The sequence below is a fragment of the Gobio gobio genome, assembly GCF_949357685.1.
Source record: "Gobio gobio genome assembly, chromosome: 14".
NCBI classification, from domain to species: Eukaryota; Metazoa; Chordata; class Actinopteri; order Cypriniformes; family Gobionidae; genus Gobio; species Gobio gobio.
Window position 1 is genome coordinate 25,710,351 of NC_137107.1, and position 22,735 is coordinate 25,733,085.

The following is a 22,735-nucleotide window of genomic DNA, read 5'->3' on the forward strand; positions in this document are numbered from 1 at the left end:
AGAGAAGCAGAGAGAGAGAAAGAGACTATGGGAGGCAGAGGGACCGGAGCAGGACAACGAGAGATTGATAGAGTAAGCGAGAAAGGCAGATTATAAAATGACATGGTGAAAGAACAAGTTGAAGGAGAATTGGAAGGATGACAGGATGTTATATCTATCCATCTGTCGATCCATCCATCTTGATAGACTGATAAGACGACTGACAGACAGACAGGCTGGGAATCTCCTGTTTCACACAATAAATCCTCACTCACAACTTGGCATGTTTTCGTAGGGGAACTTTAAACCTTTATTTTCTCCCTTTTCCTTCAATTCAATTCTGTATTTGCATCCTTTATTGTGGAAATGTTTGTAAATTTATTTCCCCTGTAAAATAGGGAAACGCAACAGAGCGGATATTATATTTTTAGGTGTCCTGTCAATTACCTGTCAATGTTTTAAAAAATCAGTAAAGGATGGATGGATGGATGGACTGATTGGATGAATAGGCAGAACAGAAGATGGACAGATAAAACAGATAGAACTTAGAATGATAGAACGATAGACAGACAGACAGGAATTAATAACAAACAAAGCATTGTTTTTTTTGGTCAACTGTGCATTAAAATCAACACATAATGTGATACTTCTTGCAGTCCCACACCTTATTAAGAGTGGACACGGCCATTTGTAACCTGAAGGTGCGAGGCTCCCGATGTCATGTATTTTCATAATTAAAACACACTGGTTGTGGCGGATCAGAATTCAGTATGCAAATAGAATAATGACAACTTCACTGTTGGTTTTTGATCGGTGAACACTTTATCAATGTAAGTCAATGGGAGATTTTCGTATTTTAATCTTAAATTGAGTTTTTTTTGGTCTGTATGTTGAAAGTTTCAGGCTGAGGTTCAGTAGGAGAGAACAAATGGAATGTTTGAGGAATATCAATACAGTGCTGCCTTTGCGTACTCTACTGTAATAAGAATCGAGCATGTGTCAGCGCCGTCTCTTCCTTTTTACATCAACACATACAGCAGCTTGTTTCAAAAAGCTGTAAACAGGTGATTAATACTGGATGTTGCATATGGAAACAAAACTGTGTGTGGAGAGACAGAAACTACAATAACACTGCCACAGGAATCCTGACAGGCTCCAAACAATTCAATTACCTAGGAAATACCTCCTGGAGTGAAAATCACAGAAACGTGAGGCACTGAGAGTGAGGGGGTACAGCTGAATCTTAAGGGAATAAAACAAACTGAATCAACAAAAGTGCAAACACCTCCTCATCATGTGAGTGCTCTGATGCGTCTCATACTGCCAAAGTCACACACCCACGTCATGTGGAGCTCTAGAAGAGAGGGGGTTGTATTTATACATAAGGGATGGACTTTTATAGAAACAACATTCAGGGCTTTCCGGTATGCGAGCGCCACAGCTCACGTCTATGTACTTCATTAAAATGTTGTTTGGTAGCTTAATTAGCAAGCGCAAACTAATTATTTAACTTACACAGCCTGTATATTAATAACAGTGTACCTGAGAGCTACTGTAAAGGCTAGTTCACACTGTCCCAGCAAAAAAAAAAAAAGAAAATCACATCACACTATTTAATTTAAAAATAGTAAATAACCTATGCTGCAATGAAATGTTCAAATATTTGTTTAAATAATACAGTATAAATGCATATTTACTGAATGCTGATATAGTATAGTAGAAATTATTATATGCTATTATATTAATAATAATAATTTCATACTGTACATTATAATGCTGTGATGCCTAAATTCACTTGTATCATTTAAAATGACTGAAAATAGTATTGAATTTTAATCCCGGTCATAACAATAAAATAATTATCAGCTTATCAGTATAAACCAGAATGTTAAAAATCGATGCATCCCTAGTTGTATGGAACAACTGAATCACAGCTATGTTGATATTCACTACAACAGCACTCTTGCATGTGTGAAGTTAATTATACAGCGTGAATCAGCCTTAATGAGGTAGCTCTTTATGCCATTGGTCACTACAGCGACAGGTGAGGTAGTGACCCGTGGTTAGACAGATGGTCTCCCACACAGTGACCACACTCCACAGTCTCTGGCCACAAACACACACACCCTACTGAGAAGGCCCAATGGGGCACAAGACTCATCAGTGAAGGTTAAGCACCAGCAGCCACAGTAATGTCACAATTAAGGAAAGGTCAGGGGTCAGCCACCAACATCCAAATTATGTCTGTCCACTCTGACCCCTCTCTCTACTCTTTTCATTCACCCCAACATCATTTTTTTCTTCTTCTACTCCTTCCAGGGCTGACTGGCCATGCTGTGTTATCATTTTTTCCCCTTTCTTTCATTACCATTCCTGCTCTGCTCTATTTGCTCTTCTTCTCCTTTCAACTGACTTCCCATGACCTCATTCACACCTGGATTATGAAGGAGGGGAAAGAAATATCAAAAGAAGGAAATGGGGGGGGGGGGGGGGGGGGGCATTTGCATGAAATGAGGCGCAGCAGTTGAAAAATTGTGTAAAACAGGTGTGTTGAATATTAAATACCATGAAGAGCATTTTGGGTTGCGGTAAGAGCTTCACAACTGCAGAAGGGTGAGGAGTAAATTGTTCTCGTGAATAAAGACACGATAATAGCTTTTATGATAGAAGAAGAATGTTTACATCATGCTCCATCTAACGCATGACCTGGAAAATGAGTGATGGGCTGTATCATGGAAAACCAGGCAAACTAAAATAAACAAAGGAACTGTTTTATGTGCATAGAAAAGAACAGAAAACAACACAAATAATTAATCAATCTAACACCATGTCCTAACCAGGATGAGACCAAGTTGCCAACGTTTTTTTTCCCCCTCACTGAATGCAAAACTTAGTCACACAACAATCAAAGTCAATAGGATCATATTTGATGTTTAATATACTGTACAGTTTTGTGGAGTGAGATTTTGGACCAATGAGGTGACCCAGCTCTGTCTGTCTGTCTGTCTGTCTGCTCTCTCGCTCTCTCTCTCTCTCTATGCATCCACCTATCTATCCATCTAATCCTCTTAACCCATCTATCTATTGATTTACTGTATCTCTCTTCCATCTACCCCTCTGTCTGCCCATCTGTCAATAATATAATATACTGTATACTAGCTCTAATAAGACATTTTTATTGACAGTTCTCACCAGTATTGAGTTTGGTGCCTTTGGCACATGCCACAATGGCACCCATGCTGGGCTGGGACGTCATTCCTGCCATTGAGTCAACTGCCACGTCCACAATGTCTGCTCCAGCCTCTGCACACGCCAGCATGGCAGCCACTCCAGCCCCTGCAGTGTCGTGAGTGTGCACGTGGATCGGCATGTCTGGGAATCGGTCCCTTAGTGCGCCGACCAACAAAGCGCTAGAGTCAGGCTTCAGGAGACCCGCCATGTCCTGCAAAGCAGAGAGACAGAAGGAGAAAGTAAAGGAAAGTAAGAGAAGTGCACTAAAAACAAACAGAGACAGTGATGCAGTGGTATTTCATGTGTGGGTGGAGGGAGAGTGGGAGCAGCAGTCGAGATGAAAGAGTGAGCAAGAGTTGAGGTTAACAAAACAGACAAATGGATAAAATAAAATAAAACCCACACAAAAATAAACAAACCACCACCTTGATGCAAAGGATGTGCGTTCCAGCCTTGACCAGCTCATCTGCTAGTTTGAGATAGTAGTCTAAAGAATATTTCATCCTTGTCGGGTCGGAAACGTCGCCTGTGTACGAGATGGCCGCCTCCACCACTCCTCCTGCTGCACCTGCTGCCTCCATCCCCAAGAGCATGTTGGGAAGATAGTTCAACGAGTCAAACACACGGAAGATGTCCATACCATTTTCTTTGGCCACCTCACAGAACCTAACAAAAACAGAGGAAATTATATGATAATGAGTAACGGTTTATCACTGACATCGTTCTTGGTAAAACAATAAATAAAATAAAATAAATATATATTAGATGTAAAAGCATAAATAAAAATAAAAAAGAACATATATTATATGTATATACATACATACATACATACATACATACATATATATATAAATAAACAGATATTTATACATTTATAAAAACTAATACAAATAGCAAAAGCTCTTAACCTTTGCTCTTCTACCTTACAAATATGGCTGGGCAAGGTAACGTGCACTCCTATTATAATGCTTGAAAGTGCCAGGATATTATTTAATACAACTCAAACTGTGTTAGGCTGAAAGAAGAATGTCATATACATCTAGGATGGCTTGAGGTTGAGTAAATTTCTGGGAGAACTAACCCTTTAAACAACTATTTGGGCTAATTAAAATGTATTTTGCTTATTTTGCTAACAGGTTATGTAAGATTTTTGATCTAAAATGGAATGGAAATTGGTAGCAGCCATTTTATGGAAGGTCAGAAACAAAGCCATTAAATGAGCAGAAATGCTCCCCAGCTCCACATTCTAATAAGAATTAAAAGTCATCTGAATGGTGCTTAGGGCCAGAGTCAGAACCGAATGATTTTTCAGTTCATTTGTTAACGTCTGCATTCTTCCTCTGATGTGGAAGAATTTCTTACTTGATTCCTCACTTGCTTCTTTAAAAGGACAAAAAGAACTGTAAGTGGAATCTAAATCATAACATTTAATTCCTTGGAAATTCCTGCCTGTAAAAAAAATTACATTTGAGAAGTTCATTCAGACTGTGAGCAGGTTGTGGTGTGAGATAGCACATGACTGACTTGAAGACAGCATTGTCAGGGTAGTTGGTGTATCCAACAGCGTTGGCACCTCTCAGAAGCATCTGAAAAGGCACATTTGGCATCAGAGCCCTCAACTCCTGCAGTCTTTTCCAGGGACACTCACAAAGGAAACGCATTGCCACATCAAACGTAGCGCCTGTTGAAAAAGAAAGAGAGACAGGGCAAAATAAATAAATATAATAAAATAAGAGGATCAGAATATCCAGCATTAGTGGAACAGATGTGGAAAACTCTAAGAAGCATGTAAACCCATTGGAATCCTACTTCCACATTTGCATTCCAGAAATGAACTGAACACGTATCCAGTGACCCTTGCTGTAAGTCAAATGCAACAGCATCCTTCGGAAATTCATAAAGGCTAAATTATGAGCAATTATTTTTTGGTGAAAAAAAGTAATGAATATTAGTACTGAATGACTCAAATCAGTGTCGTTTTTGACTGGCATTATATATTATGCCATTTATTAATCTTTTGAATTATTTTTATAATTTCAATTAACAAAGTTTTAATGACACTGCTGACTGGTTGTTCATATGACAATGTCTAAAAATACATTGGGTCTCATTCACTAATAATTGAATTGAATAATGAATTATTTCGTATTTGTTCGCACGGGAGAACTTCTCACAAACAAATCTTCACCTGATTCACAAAACGTTTGTACGCACATGAATTTGTTCTTAACCTCGTTCTGATGTTAGTGAATGTGGAGTATTCTAAATTAGCGGCCGTGTGCACAAGGTTAGTCATTTGCATAAAACACACCCAAACCATCTCCAAATAAGGGCTTTCCGCACACGCTTTCCTTATAGCCTTTAGTCACTCTCGTCAAACTTGCTGCTGTTCGCAGACGCGCTTTTGCCCGGATCCTTGAGCAATGCCAAGTGTGCCATTCTCACCAGTTCTCACAAAAAACACATTTAATAAAGACTCATATTACAGACCTCATTAGCTAGCTGTACATACGCGTATATATATTGCGTTATTAAGAGAAACCTCGCAGCTGAAGTTATAATGCAGCTTTTCCTACTCTTTAACTGTATATGATTGAATGTATATAAGATTAAATTAAATTGTACTATTTAATAATTTAATTACATCATTTTATATATGGATTATATAATACAATTAATGTAATATAGTTAAATGTAATTATAGTCATGTTAGGATGAAATATAACTTTTTAACACGATTATAAAGCCATACAGAGCTAAGTTCTGTTTGCGCATGTGTGGTTTCAGTTGTTCCTATATTTTTTCTGTGAGTACGCATACTTAGTGAATGAGACCCAATGTGTTTTGCTAGTTTACTGTTGCTGTTTTTTATATACTAAATGGCCAAATTTTGCATTTATGCCACTTGTGAAAAGTGGCATTAAAAGCCTGGGCAAACACATCTAGCAAAAATAGTTTTAAATGTATTTATTATTGAAATCATCTAATAATTTGACAATGCAACTGTACATATTTTTAATATAAATATTATTTTTATACAAGCGCTTTGAGTGCCTATAGAAAAGCGCTATATAAAGGTAACAAATTATTATTAATTATTATAATTATTTTAACAAATATTTATTCCTTAAAAATAGGATCCAGGGCCCTCATTTATCAACAGTGCGTAGAAAAGGTCCTATATTTCATCCTACGACTGTATTTATCAAACGTGCGTACACAGTTCTTACGCACATGAATAAGCAATCATTGTTGATAAATCCCACATGTGCGTAAGTACCATGCTCGTTCACGTTCACTTCATTAGCTTTCGGAAACGCCTCCAATGAACCATATATGGTGACAACACATCCCTTTAAAAATCACGTGATTGGGTTTTTTCCTCACCGCAATAATGGCAAAGAAGAGTCACGCAACAACGTTTAACAACAACAACAAATTTGCATCACAAATGATTTGCACATTAACAGAATGAAACACTTTTCTATTTACATCATTACATTTGTTGGTTGATGGTGCCTTTCTAGCGATGTGGGTGCATTCTGTGGCTCCAATAATGTTTGGGAATCTGGTGATAGCTTGAAAGCCCCATTTTATTTCGGCTTGTTAAGGATTTCAGAAAGGGAACTGTAGGTTGGGTCCAAGGAAATAATTGCATCAACATTTGTCACAGCTGTCTTTTATAGGGTTTGACACCAATTACGCATTGTGTTTAAAATTACAAAAAAAATGTATATGAAAATGTAGTGTTTTATAATTAAAGGAAATCAGGACATATGTAGATTACTTAATACATACTGTGACACTCTTAAATGCTTTTTTATGTGTAGTACCGCTATTCTACCACTAGATTATCTGCGCAAGCATGCTCAGAGGTGTGCTTATACTTACACACAAATCCCACACTTTGCATGAAACTGTTCTTACGCACTCACTACGCACAGATCTGTGCGTACGCACACGCACCGTTGATAAATGAGGCCCCAGAATTTTAAGAGTGATGGGTATTTTTGATCACTCTGTGTTATTCAATTGGAATGAAGGGAATATGTGAGTCAAGCTGGAGAATAGTAGGCTGGGTCAGCTGATAGAATGCAGGGAGGGAGGAAGGGGGAGAGAGAGCGAGAGACAGAGAGAGAAAGCAAGAGGAAGGAAAGAAAACAATAGTGACAAACTAGTACCACACCTCCCCAGTTTTCCACGCTGTAGAGATTGCTGAAGTTGTGAGCCACAAAAGGCGCGATAAGTTTAAGGTCGTGAGTGCGTACGCGAGTGGCCAGGAGGGACTGGTGGGCGTCTCTGAACGTGGTGTCCATAAGCAGCAGACCCTGGTGGGCACGCACCGCCTTCGCAAAACCATCTGGACCCTCTCTCAGCAACACATCCCTGAAACCCACTGGAGGCTCACCTGCAGAGTACATACACACAAACACACAGCCAATTAATAATACAGACATTATCACAAACACCACACTGTGTAGGACTACAAAGAAAAAACAATTTTTAACAGCGCTATTATTCACATAAAGACACAAACGCACAACAATATGCATCTCAATAGACATATTACCCAGAAAGAATGAAGTAGTTTTTCCAGAGCACAACAATTGATTTTCGCTTTTGGCACATGTCCAAACAAATCCGCACAAGATGGAAGTAAAAAGTGAATGAAAACATGGTGGAGGGGCTCTTTTGAAAACATGTGCCTTAATTTTATGTTCCTCCCAGTGTAGAATCATAATATAGGGTAATGCTGGGTAACTTCATGAAAGACTGTGGGATGAATTATGACCACCTTCTGTAAGACGTAAACATACTCTACAGCATGGCTTCTGCAGTGCAGTGCATCAATGAAATATCGGCTCATACAGAGTTTGTAGCGTGAGAAACTGACAGTGTGAATGTGAGATAAGGTAAGTGTGTGCGTTTCTTACCGAGGGGTACTGGTGGGATGACCGGATCGATAGGGGAAGGCTTAGCCTTGACAGGTATTGGAGTAGTCGGGCCGTTCACCATAACATGCCCTGAATGGAGAGCAAAAGCAATCACACACAAATAGCCCAAACTGCTTCAAATCCACCTCTGCTGGTATAATACAGTGAGTGGATGGGTCAAGTGGACTGGAAACTGTGCAGCCCACGTTACTTTAAAGGTTTTGGCTCTTGACTTGACTTGAAACTCAAAAGGGCTGCTGAGAAAGAGCAGGGATGGTGAAAAGCACACGTTTGTTCAAATATACATTACCGTTCAAAAGTTTACAGTTCTGTAGGATTTTTACAAGTCTGACCAAGGCTGCATTTATTTGATCAAAAATACAGTAAAAACTGGACTGTTGGGAAATATTATTACATTGTAGAATTACAGTTTTTTATATATATACTTTAACATTTCATTTATTCCTGTGACAGCAAAGCTGAATTTTCAGCAGCAATTACTCCAGTCTTCAGTGTCACAGGATCTTTCAGAAATCTTTCTAATATGCCGATTTGCTCCTATTTTCTAAATGTCTGTGCAGTCAGGTTTGATACATTTATTACATCCTTGCTGAATAAAAGTATTAATTTCTTATATATATAAAAAAAATATATTTATATATATATTTATATATATATATATATATATATATATATTACCGACGCCAACATTTTGAATAGCAGAATATAAATCTGCACAATTCTCTTTGTATTACTTGTATTGATATTAAACATTCATAATGGAACACTGAGCTGTTTTGTAATTTATAATTTTATAATGTTTATAATTTTACACAAAGAAATTACGATCAAGGCAAAAAGTGGGAAAAAAGGCCCAGATATTACCATTGTGTGATCAAAAAATGACCCTAATGCATTCTATTAATTTTGTTTGATATGTTTATATATTCTATTCTATTGTAGGTCTATTAAGTAATGTGATCAGTTACAATTAGTGCAATAAATGCTCTTGCAGGGTGTTTATTGTGTCATGACATCTTGTGCAGTATTTACAGCTACTTAATCTGATTTTATATTTAACAGCCATTATTGGTCATATTGAGAATGTAATTAACTAATTCAATTGAGGAATTTGACACAAATCGATAGCGTGCTGTGTGTTTTATGTTTAGAAAAAAAACCTCATAAAAGGTATGAATGCCTCTGAAAATCAATTCTAGGGGAGGAAATGCCTCTTGGCGTAAAAAAAGTTAATTTCCAACACTGAAAAAAACTGATACCACTCATAAAATCAATAAATACAAAATATGAAATGTCACAAAGCAACATTCTGTTCATTGAATCATTTGTTCAAAAAAAGGTTACCTAGATAATGAAGCAGTTTCTGTGCTCGGTTCTGCACCGGTTTGAGGTTGAAGAGATCTGGATTCTCATCTATGAACTGAGTATCTACCGTCCCATTCAGGAACTGATTATTGCTCAGCACGTTCTGGAGGAACGGGATGTTTGTCTGGGGAGAGAAAAGAGAACAGACAAATACATTTTTAACTAGTTTTGAGGAACTGATGACCTGAGAGCTGCAGAGAGCCTAAAGTGGGCAGCTCTTGAGAGATGAAGACCACTCCAAGACTGCGCTCACACACACACACACACACACACACACGCTGAGCTTACTGTAGGTGCTAATGGTCATACACAGGGCAGATGGGGCCATTCGGTAGGCAGTTCTAAAATCAATACCATTATCCAAACACTCAATACTCTCGTCCATCACTATCAAACCTGCCTTTGAGTGTGTGCAAATTGGGCTAGGGTCACTGAGTACTGTTACAGCACAAAGACACAACTTCATATCATGAGCTGAAACGCAATACATTTGAAGTCCTGAATTCTCTATATACTGTAGTCGGTTACATGCGTTCCTGCAGAGCTCTGAGCTGAAACGGCTGAATGAGAAGAAATTTCCAGAATCCATTAGCCAGACTGTCGATACTGGACTCTGATGGCAGCCAGAGGAGGGGAAATAATAAAGATTCAGATAGACATGAAAGAAAGAGTATGAAATTGGAAGATGGTTGGAGAGATAGCGAGTTTGATAGGTATGAAGTTTCCTTTGTGTATTTTAAATTCAATCAAACATACTGTGTTTAACACTAGAACTACCAGAATTCAATAACTACTAGAGTGGCCATAACGGTCATTCTGACCGTTTGTACTAGACTGCACAGAATGTATTTTTTGTCATGTCATATTTACATTCAAAGCTTCTACTGAGGTCTTAGAATGAAGCTTTATATTTCTGTTGTCATATTTTATGACGGCATCACCGCAAAAAGTGTCAAAGTCCTCAATTTGAATAAATTGCTTTGTGTGTGGCAAGGGGGAGAGCAAAGTCTTTTCACTGCAGTGTTTTTGAAAGTCTAAACGCCAACATATATGGATTGAAGAAGAATATTTTGTTAGATATAAACATGGTGTGCATTTTGGAAATTGTTAGATCCATCTTTTTCAACAGATTTTGACTTTTGGACTTCACAATGCTCTGGAGTTATTGGAAAAGTTTGGATCATATGAATTGGAAACAATTCTATGCAGCCGCCAGCATCACCGAGGCTCTGAAGTAAGTGCTAGAGTGAAAGCACCCTTACAGTGTAGGGGGCGGGACACTTTAGATGATATATTGTGTAAATGTTATTGACAAAACCTTAGGCCATTTTGGACCTTAAGGCCAAAACATTTTTGATTTGATGGGGACTTAAAGGCTCAAAAATAAGGAAGTTGATGATAAAATTCTTTGCAGTGCATAAAACGTAGTGAGCATGGTCAACCTGTCACTTTCATCTTGGTGGGTAGACCGCCTACTGAGATACAGCTTCACTCGCAAGCAAAACTTTTCAACTTGCAAGCAAAAGATTTGGACCTGCAAAAAAAGATAATTTGTGGTTTTGTGATGAAAAGTGTTTGAAGTGCACAAAGAAAAAAAAAAGATTTTCAAATATTTACACGCACTGCAAAGAATTTTGTAATGAAATTCTGTATTTTTGAGCCTTAAGGAGACTTTTTTGCAATCTTTTATTTTTTCTAAATTACAAAATAATTTGTCTTCCTCTCAAACATAGTAAAACACATAAAAAAAGACTCAAAGGAAACTCCATAGAGAGGGAGCAGATGTGAGAGACTGAAAGAATCAGCAAAGTGTTAATTGAAGCTCTATAGTTTTGCCGCTTGAAATTTGCACCCCTGCCACACATGCATCACACATTGTTTCCCTACAGAAGGGTTTAGCAGAGACCTTAAAAAAAAGTGAAGGAAATATCAAGGATGAGGAAGACAAAAAAACAAAAGAGAGGCTGAGTCCAAATCTTCTCCCAAGAATTGAGAGTTGGAAAGAGTCCGTTCTAATCCGCCAGCACTCTGACCCAGATTCTTCTGACTGCAGGATTCTTCCTCATTCCAAATCATTCCAAACTTTCACAGGATTCCTCTCAAAAAAACAAACTGTATGCATTTCACAGCACATTATATTCACCTTATTTTTAGCCATTTTTGTTATATTTTTATTTATTATAATAATCATAAACAAACTGGTTGTTGCTGTGCAAATAGTTTTACTGTATAATGCACTTTATTATTAGTATTCTTCTGTTGAAAAATAAAGTGGATACTACCAGTCAAAGAAATTTCACACATCTACTCATTCTGTATTATTACGATTTTAAACATTTTATAATAATAGTGAAGTCATCAAAACTATGAAATGAAAAACAAAATTATTGGAATTATGTATTTTTATGTTATTTTATTTTTTTGTATATTTGAGATGCCACCCTTTCTAGATTTACAGCTTCAAGAGGTGCATGCTGGGATACTTTTTTAAACCGCATTGAATGGGTTCCTATATATTCTGGACCAGGGGTTTTCCACTCTGGCTCTTGAGATCACCGTCATGCAGAGTTTATCTCCCACCCTGATCAAACTCAACTGCTTGTAGCTTTCTAGTAAGAGTTGAGAACCCATGTTCTGGACAATTATTGGCTTTCCTTCATTATTTTGCCAACTCATCCATTGAAACATAAATAAATACATTTCCAAATTCAGCATCAAGTTAAACACTTAACATAGTGATTGTTATGAGGATATGAGGAGACTTTCAACCAGCATAACAACAAAAATTCTATGGTTTTAATACTGAAATACAAATTCAAATTCAGTCAAGTGTGTCCAAACTTTAACGGAGAGCATTTACTTTATGCCTCACATACAGAATTCAAACAGACACCCAGACATAATGCAAGAGACTCAAAAGTCCCTAATGTTGTGCTCAGAAAATGTATAGCTGTAGGACAAAGTGCCAGAAGCTACAGAATTTACATACTCATACAATAAGATGCATAAACCTGTAGTGAAAAACCATTGTGACCACTGTAGCTGCCAGGCAGCAAGTTTAACCCTCTATGGTATCGAGTTGCCTCCAGGCAACAAACTAATTTGACATGCTGTACCGAAAGACAACGCCTAACTCATGAATCATTTCCATGAATAGAAATGCACAAATTGGCCATAACATCAACATGAAGCTAATCTTAATGTTTCTGCATTATAGCCATGTATTAAGCCATATTATTATACTCCTGTCACATTATGTAGATAACTATATTAGTATTTCCAAGAAGGATGTGCAATTGTACAAAGTTTTCTGAAGACTAACCTACCAACCAGTAAGAATTCCGGCTCTCACAGACCTGTTAGTTCTTTAAGAAGCCCACCTGTTCTCCACTCATTACCTGTATTAACTGCACCTGTTTGAACTCGTTACCTGTATAAAAGACTCCTGTCCACACACTCAAACAAACAGACTCCAACCTCTACACAATGGCCAAGACCAGAGAGCTGTGTAAGGACATCAGGGATAAAATTGTAGACCTGCACAAGGCTGGGATGGGCTACATGACAATAGGCAAGCAGCTTGGTGAGATGGTCAATCTCCCTCGTTCTGGGGCACCATGCAAGATCTTACCTCGTGGGGCATCAATGATCATTAGGAAGGTGAGGGATCAGCCCAGAACTACACGGCAGGACCTGGTCAATAACCTGAAGAGAGCTGGGACCACAGTCTCAAAGAAAACCATTACAAACACACTACGCCGTCATGGATTAAAATCCTGCAGCGCACCCAAGGTCCCCCTGCTCAAGCCAGCGCATGTCCAGGCCGTCTGAAGTTTGCCAATGACCATCTGGATGATCCAGAGGAGGAATGGGAGAAGGTCATGTGGTCTGATGAGACAAAAATAGAGCTTTTTGGTTTAAACTCCACTCGCCGTGTTTGGAGGAAGAATAAGGATGAGTAAAACTCCAAGAACACCATCCCAACCGTGAAGCATGGAGGTGGAAACATCATTCTTTGGGGATAATTTTCTGCAAAGGGGACAGGACGACTGCACCGAGGGGAGGATGGATGTGGCCATGTATCGCGAGAGCTTTGCCAACAACCTCCTTCCCTCAGTAAGAGCATTGAAGATGGGTCGTGGCTGGGTCTTCCAGCATGACAACAACCCGAAACACACAGCCAGGGCAACTAAGGAGTGGCTCCGTAAGAAGCATCTCAAGGTCCTGGAGTGGCCTAGCCAGTCTCCAGACCTGAACCCAATAGAAAATCTTTGGAGGGAGCTCAAAGTCCGTATTGCTCAGCGACAGCCCCGAAACCTGAAGGATCTGGAAAAGGTCTGTATGGAGGAGTGGGCCAAAATCCCTGCTGCAGTGTGTGCAAACCTGGTCAAGAACTACAGGAAATTTCTGTAATTGCAAACAGTAATTGTAATTGTTTCTGTACCAAATATTAAGTTCTGCTTTTCTGATGTATCAAATACTTATGTCATGCAATAAAATGCAAATGATTAATACTTAAAAATCATACAATGTGATTTTCTGGATTTTTGTTTTAGATTCCGTCTCACAGTTGAAGAGTACCTATGAAAAAAAATTACAGACCTCTACATGCTTTGCAAGTAGGAAAATCTGCAAAATCGGCAGTGTATCAAATACTTGTTCTCCCCACTGTATATATGTATATTTTTAATGCTACCTGTCTGAATTATTACATTTAGAATAAGGAGCAGCCATACAGAAGAAAGCAGGGTTCAAATGAGCAGTTACAATGCCAACCACGCAACCATGGGACCTGTATAACAAGACAGATGGAAGTACAGATGGCAATATCACAACATAGTCTCACAGATTTGACTAGCTCAGAGTTTGGAGCTGTCCACAGTGCTGAAATATCTCAAGTCCACTGTGCTTTTTATTCTGTTTCCCAACCTTCTGTGTGTCTCTACTGCCTCATTAGAAAGGCTCAAATATGCTTTAAACAAAATCAAACTAGAAACGTGTTCCTTTTATTTCACTTTATATTCACATTACATCAAATTAATACTATAAAACCTATCATTATTATAATGAGGTCTTCCACAAGTTTTGACAATTCCGAGGGCAATCGACTGAAAAACTGAGAACAACCTAACAACAAATGTATTCATAAACTAAATTCACATGGGGCATTAACTAAATTCAAGACATTTGTATGATTTTAATTCTCATCTTTCAAACCTCAATCAGTAAGAAATACCACCCATGAGCAAAATACATCACCATTTGTACAAATGTGAATGAGAAGGGCACCAGCAGCAAAAACATCTTTGACAAATACATAAGATTAAGCAAATCTTTTCAAAGTTTGCAAAAAAGAATAAACAAACAAATGCAAATTAGGTGCCTTTCCATCAAGTTGTTCAAGCGGATGCCGCTTATTGGTATTGGTAACCTATAGTAACCAACAGTAAATAAAACTCCCTCAGCTTAACCTTAATATGAAAAATGCATAACGTGGCTTAAGAAAGCGGTATTAAAAAACCAAACTCTGTTAACACCAAACTAATAACGCATACTATGTATAGAAAAGCAGATGAGTCCAGAATATGAACGCAACCCGTATAAATTACATGTTAAGCGTTTTCCTCCCATAGAAAACCAAGAAAACACTTATAATGGACCAAACAGTTATAAAGAATATGTTATACATTATTATTAATGAAACACAGGCAGGTTTTAGTGATTTGCAAAATCCAAATCTGTAGTCACACTTAGATTGTCAAACACAGAGGGAGAATTTTTTCCAACAAGCTCTCTCACCTGAACACAAATTTGTGCTCATTCGTCATATTCTGTATGCTTTTCTGAGCATAGTATGCTTTATTTGTATTGTGTTTCCAAGTTTGGTCTTTTAATATCACTTTCTTAGTACAGTAAGCAATGTTAAAGGTCCCATGATGTGGATTTTTTATTATTTTATGTTTCCTGAGGTGTACTTACATTGTAAGTATGATTTTTGCATCATAAAATGTCATAATTTAGAAATAAAAGGCATTTTTTTTATCCTCATTAGGGATGCACCGATTCCAGGATTCGGGTTCGGATTCGGCCGAATATTGGGCTTTTTGACGGGGTTCGGTTTCTTCCGAACCGTAGAATTTTTTCCCACCGAACTGAACCCTAGGCTTGCACTATGCGCTGGTCGACGTAATGACGCCACCGTTGATTATGGGAACGCGTTTACTAGCTGGACCTTTGCAGTAGAATGTGAGAAAGTGAAAATGGAACTCGTGAACAGAAAACGTGTTGTTTGGCAGTACTTTAAGTGAAAAGAAGGCGATTCCAGTCGAGCTACATGTTCAATTTGCAATGCCGATTTGTCTCGTGGTGGCAAGGACCCTAAACAACAGCCGCTGTTAAAACATTTGCGTATGAAACATCCGAAAGAATACAAGTTGTGCATGAAGGAATCTACAGACAGCATCCAAAATGCAGCAACTTCAGGAAGGAAGGACAGTCACCCTGGCATAATGTTGCCTATTCTTAATTAAAATTAAATTAAATAAAACAAACACTGCTGTAGGGATGCTCATTTCGGTTCATTTTCCCAACCGACAACCGCTGCTCATTATCCGATTATTAACCGTTAACTGCACTGTACAGCATACAGATCAGATAAAATATAAATAAAAACAATAAAATAAATAGGCCTAAACTAAATATTTTTCACTTAAATAATTACCAAATTAAGATGACAAAATGAAAATACACTGAATCCGTTTGAAGCTTTGAAGAACCGGAATATTTTTTTTGTCAAATAAAAATAGCAGGCCTACCTCAATCCACACCTTGTATGGTTTTTATTTTTTTTAAAAGTAACATGTCTAAGTGATGTGGGTTAGTCTGGAGTGCAGCCTGTTAAAACGGGTTGAAATCCTGATATTAGCCCTCTGGCTTGAATGCTCTGTTTGAAGGGGTGTGTCCGCTGTGAGACTTCAGTGTAAACGCCCACTGTGATTGGCTGACATCTTTGCATTTGAAATGCGTATTACATGTGGAACCCCTCTCAAATATTTTTACTACGTTTTTTTTGCTATTACAGCTGTCACTATTACCTACACATGAAAGGATGAGCATTGAGTAGACTAGAGTCTGTTTATCGCGTGAATGCAGTGATCTCGTCATCGCAACGGTATTTTTCTCAAAAAATGCTTTCAACACAACTAACAGCAAACACAATATCGATATGAATACAGTAAGAGCTTTGTTGTGCAGCATAACAGCATCATTCATTATAACGGGAGTTTGGGCAAGTGTGCAGATATACTCGCAATGTGTGATTGACAGCTTCAGCCATTATAAAGAGAGTGTTCTTTGATCGCTCTCTGTAGTTTAAATCACAATTTCGCTCTCTGTAGTTTAAATCACAATTTAAATAAAAGATTTGTTTAATGCTACTAAGAGAAACAATGTGAAGTTGATCGTTTAGTCACTGGCTTTTATTTCACTGATGCATAAACTGTATTAAACTATTTAGAAAGAATGTCTGTGTGAACTTGAATAATTAGCTACACATCAGAAATCACTGATCACAGATCAGGCATTAATGAACACTGTTACTGTTTGTGGTGGTGCTGTCGAATCCATATCGTAAAAGTCTGTTTGTAAAGCCTGTGCTGACATTGCGACTGAATTAAATGTAAAAAATAAACTGAATCCATTTTCTCCAAATTCTCTGGGCGGGCAAAGCAGAGAAAGAGGGGGTAACTTTTCCCCATATGACGACATATAGGGAAGATTCCAGATTGGCCCATCGGAGCTTTCATTTTCTCAAAGGCAGAGCAAGATACCCAGGGCTTGGTTTACACCTATCTCCATTTCTAGCCACTGGGGGACACATAGACAGGCTAGGGGAACTCATATTAACCCCCTTGAGTCAGTGGTCGCACCGGTGCGATCGACTCACTTTTTTTCTTCAGAGCCAAAGAGACTCAAATAACGTAGTTTTTTATCATTCAAGTGTTATACATCATTATAATCTGTTAAGTTTCTCTTTTTTTTGTGTATAGTCACAATAAAACAAATTTTTTGTGCTTTTTGCAAAATAAATAAAACAAACATGATGCAGCCTCTCTGTCAAAGACGTTCATTCTGATAGTCTTCAGAAAAGGAACTCTAGCTTAGTGAATACTTGTCTCACATGAGACATATGTCTAAAGAAACGTTGAAATGTCAGGTTTTAAATAATGTAAACCGAAAACAAATATTCTGTGTTTATGTAATCTGTTTGAAAAGAGAGAGATATCAATCATTCGCGAGCCACTTCATTATCCGGTAATGCAACCACGCCCACAGAGCGCGCATTCTTTGAGATTCAAATACTGCCGAACCATGCGTCAACGGCCACACATCAACTCAAACAAACACATCAAGTGAAACGCTACATTTCAGCTAATGTTACATCGTTTTGAGAAGCATTGAATAATAATCCTGGTATAATTCACCGATCATGAAAAGCTGTTCATTTCTTAGGGCAACAGATTCAGCCACTGATTGTAAGGTAGGCTAAGATTATTCTGTTAGCATCTGTGAATATTAAACGCAAAAAGACCGTTTAAATATGAATCCTGCTGCAACATAAAATGTACATCATAGACGCAAGACTGTTTAGACAAGATTTATTTGGCCTGTTTTGGACAGATTATAACGTGTTTATTGTAAAAGAGCCTAGTGTCACATCAATAAAGCTTTTATTCGCAAATATCTGCTCAGATGCTATAAATATAGTACCAGTAAAAAGTATTTTGCTTCATATTGATGTTTAAATATTATAGCCTAATGTTTTTTTAAAATTTAATATCAAAGTTTGTCAGAAATGATTCTGGAGTTTTGTTTTGTATAAAGTAAATTTTTTAGTTTTGTAGAAAGTGAATTTCGTTTTGTATAAATTGTATCTTAATTTTAATTATTTTATTTTTTTTAGCATGAGACTACTTTCAAAAACATAAAAAATAGTACACTGCAAAAAAATGCTCTTCTTAGTAATTGGTCTTGTTTCTAGTCTAAATATCTAAACATTCTTAAATCAAGATGCATTTACTTGATAAGTACAATTTTCAACTAAATAAGAAGAGTATGTTTTGCAGTGTAGTCAAATCTTTTCATCATTTAAAATATAATAGGCCTTTGTTGACTACATTCTAAATAAACTATAAAATATATTTCCTTTGTCCTGTTGCTCTCTCAGTCACATACCTGAAGCTCATTCATTATGCAGGTCATTATGCGTTCTTTTGTCCTCCCTTTCACGCCTCCTCGCATACTGCCTTTGTAAAGAAATGGTAGCCCAGTTTGTGCTGAATACAGTGTAATTACACGCAACTGAAATGTACAAATATAAGAGCATATCAAAACGTCTAAAGGGCCCCAAAACAGCTCAGACTTCTACGGGTTAAAGGTGAACTATGTAGGATTTTTGCAGTAAAACATCCAGAAACCACTAGGCCAGTGTTATATATTTTGTTCAGTTGAGTACTTAGAATATCCCAAATGTTTTCAACTATTTGTAAATCGTGAGAAAATTGCTATTTTAACCAAGGAGCCGGGACGTGTGAGCTATGCGTTTGAGGGAGTCACCTGTCGATTGCGTCATATCTGCGTCACCCTCGGTCTCCGGTTTTATTCAGTGAAACACTTTACTCTCACTGCATTGTGAACAAGTGTCATATCAGCCGCCGAGCGAACGTCATAACTTCCTTTTCAACACACTCAGATATATCTAATACGATAAACAGAGCTGCGTTACCTCACACTCAGCACTGGAGAAGAGGAAGTGCCGCCGGCAACCGTGTCATAATAAAAGTCCCGCCAGCGACTCTGCCATAATAACAGTCCCGCTCTTCAATCGCTCCTGCGGCCTTGCTCAGCTCCACAACACTCGCTCCTGCTCTGCTTCAGACTACAGTAATGTTAATAATCGCATCCATGAACATGATTTCTGCCCGAGTCCTATCCTGACTGTTTCCCACCGGCTGTGAGGTGAAGACCACATGTCCCGAGATTCTGCGCTCAAACGTGGCGTCATCAAACTACACCTTTGTTTTGAACAGGCGACCTCTAGTGGACGGAAAAGTTACATAGTGTAGCTTTAATATAAATAAATAAAAACTCAAAGTGAAATTTTCATGTCATGGGATCTTTAAGCATTTTAGAAAGTCCCCATCAGGGGAAACAGACAATTAGTCATGTGGGTTTAGTGTTCGCTACATCAGAATTTATTCGGCAAATGCGTTTCCATCTCCCTTTATTCGCATTAACTCTTTTTCGCACAAGTCAAAGAACCACCTCAAGCGAGCGTAAATGTTTTTTGGTTTCCATCACTCGTTTCTGATGCGATACTTCAAATGCGCATTCAAATCGGGTGATGGAAACATAGCTAGTGATTGTTATATTATTAAAATAATGCATATTTTCATTACACATTTACTGTATGTTTTGGAATATAGTGTGCATATTTAAATATTTTGGAAAAAAGTTTCTTATGCTCACCAAGGCTGCATTTATTTGTTGAAAAATATTAAAAACAGTAATACTGTGAAATATAATTTAAAATAATCGTTTTCTATTTTAATTGATGTTAAAATGTAATTTATTCCTGGATGGCAAAGCTGAATTTTCAGCTTCCATTACTCCAGTCAGAAATCATTCTACAATGCTGATTTGGTGCTGAAAAACATGTTTTATTATCAATGTTGTTGTGGTGATTAACATTTTACTCTATACCACAGTCCATTTTTTCCAAGGTTTCTTTTGATTAAGAGAAAGTTCAGCATCTGAATAGAAGAACAGGATTTTGTTTTAAATACTTTTTTGTTACAACCCTAATATTTTAGGTTGCAAATTCTCTCCTATAGGTTTAAGAACCAGAAACTAAATCTTACAGTAACTTGTTTAAATTTCCCCTGGGGTGCACGTATCACTCTTTTCACAGCCATTAGTTGTGGTTTAGATCCAGCAGTTGCAGTCTCTTTCTTTATGCAGGTGTAACGTACATACACACGCATGAATCATTCATCTTTGTCTTATGGTTCTTAAATGTATTATTCATGATTTGTCATAGTCAAATTCCGCATAGAGACATGATTTAACTGAACCAAGACAGCTTCTGGCTCGCCAGCCAAATCTTGAGTCTGATACGTCAGCCGCAGTGAGGTTTAGCAGACTCTGAGCCCACCGGTAACATGCTCCAAGTGTGTGGAGCTGGGCTACAGCGGGCCGCTGGCAATGTAGCGTGCGGTCCGCTTAGCTGTGCCTGGGCCTCTATATATAGACTCGCATAAAGACTGTGAGTGACTCACGCTCACCTAAAATCACAGAGCCCAGAAAAACAGAAACTGAGAAGAAGTGCAACTTGGACTGGACATCTTTGGCTCCTTCTCTACTTCTCTACTTTGCTGGCTGTGTAAAGCTGTATTAGCCTCACGCTCATAAGATGATTAAACAGCTCAGCATATAAGAACAACTCTCTCATGATTTAGTACAGACAGTGGGTTTTGAACCCCTGACTGCTTGCATCAACAGCAATAGTCACACCACTGGACCAAGACACTAATTTTAGGCTAACACTTTACAATAAGATTAAATTTGTTAACATTATTAAAGAGGTCATGAATTGAGAAATCAACTTTTCCTTGAGCTTTTGATATATCGTAATATACAAATATATAAATTAAATATCGGTCATCATAATATGAGGATATCCTGTAAGTTTCGGAGCTGAAAAACTTCCTTGTTAGTCAAATAAAAGCTTTTATTGACAGCTGGCTCATCAAACGATCGATCTGCAAATTTGCTTCCCTGTGACGTCAGAAAGCACGAAACGCCACCTCAACAGATGAAGACCAACGGCCAACGATTCACGCATGACATGTAACATATATAACATAGGCCTACATGGTGCTAAACCGGATCTAACTTCCAAGCAATAAACATGCCGTTGAAGATTACAAAATAGTGTGCAATGCCTGGTTGCGGAAGAACACAGTCACTGCATAAGCTTCCTTCAGTTTCCAATATTAGGAATGCAGTTGAACTTTATTTTTAATGAAGTTCCAGCTCATGTGGTTAAGACGTTTGTTTGCTTCATTTCACCGCGGACTCGTTTGTAAACAAGAGACTGGATTTGCAGACAGAATGAGATTAAAAAACGACGCTGTGCCTTCTATATTAGATCTGACAGGAATGCATCACACTTATGTTAGTAAAAACGTTTTTTTATATGTGATCGTATTGCATTGTTACAGATCATTTGATATCTACTGATTATGTGTACGCGTCTAACTAAACATAATTAACGATAACTTGGCACGCTGTCACAGGTTGGAGTATCCTTTGTATTTGAGGTGTTGTTGGTTCCTTGTGGTGCGATTCGGGTCGAAACTCTGGGTCGAACATGTATGGGCCAGGGCTCATAAAATCGCAAGCCTAATAAGGCTAATGTGTTTTCCAGTTGGGCTACGAAAATGTATCATCGGCCTGCCCGACGGGATATCTTAAATAGTGAATTAACATTCCTTTCATGATGAGGTGCGTTGCTTACTCTCTTGACTTGATATTTTAAGGAAAAATACAAATTGCAGAAGCTTTAAATATGCTGATTTGTCTGCAGTGAAGTTTTGCTGATACACGTACTTGGCTTGTATGTGTGTGTGTGTGTGTGTGTGTGTGTGCGCGTGCATGCGTGCGCGTTAGTGATGCGTGGTTCACGGTTATATCCACCGATTGGGCGGGCCAAGTAATAAAAAATATAATTAATTAATTGCGGGTGGATAAATCATTGTATTTGTTTGAAAAATACATTTTGCGAGGGCTGTAGGTGAATCATTCCGGATGCCGTTTTACCACATTGGAAGTTTTCAAAACAATTCCCCAACATGTATTGACGGGGAAGTCGAAACTATTTATAATATGCAAAACTGTTATCCAATCATAGTAGGTAGTTTTTTAAGGAAATTAATAAAATGATTCAGCAAGGATGCATTAAATTAATCAAAAGTGACAGTAAAGACATTTATAATTTTACAAAATAGAATATTTTCTATTTCAAATAAATGCTGTTCTTTTTAACTTTCTATTCACCAAAGAATCAAAAATATCTATAGCCTGGATGCCAGCCGAACCCAAAACATTTGTCATCTTCTTCTTCTTCTACTTCTTCCAGCGTGTGC

At 37.9% G+C, this 22,735-nt stretch overlaps 1 protein-coding gene across 1 annotated transcript in view; it reads right to left on the reverse strand.

Moving 5' to 3' along the window:
• Nucleotides 1-22,735, reverse strand: part of pcxa (pyruvate carboxylase a) — a 159,528-nt gene that overhangs the window by 16,006 nt on the left and 120,787 nt on the right. The window contains exons 11-16 of the mRNA XM_079835538.1: nt 9,510-9,654; nt 8,145-8,234; nt 7,397-7,618; nt 4,735-4,891; nt 3,636-3,876; nt 3,172-3,421 (exon numbers count right to left, since the gene is read on the reverse strand). Coding sequence (XP_079691664.1) covers nt 3,172-3,421; nt 3,636-3,876; nt 4,735-4,891; nt 7,397-7,618; nt 8,145-8,234; nt 9,510-9,654 — 1,105 coding nt within the window. The remainder of the gene's footprint in view (nt 1-3,171; nt 3,422-3,635; nt 3,877-4,734; nt 4,892-7,396; nt 7,619-8,144; nt 8,235-9,509; nt 9,655-22,735) is intronic.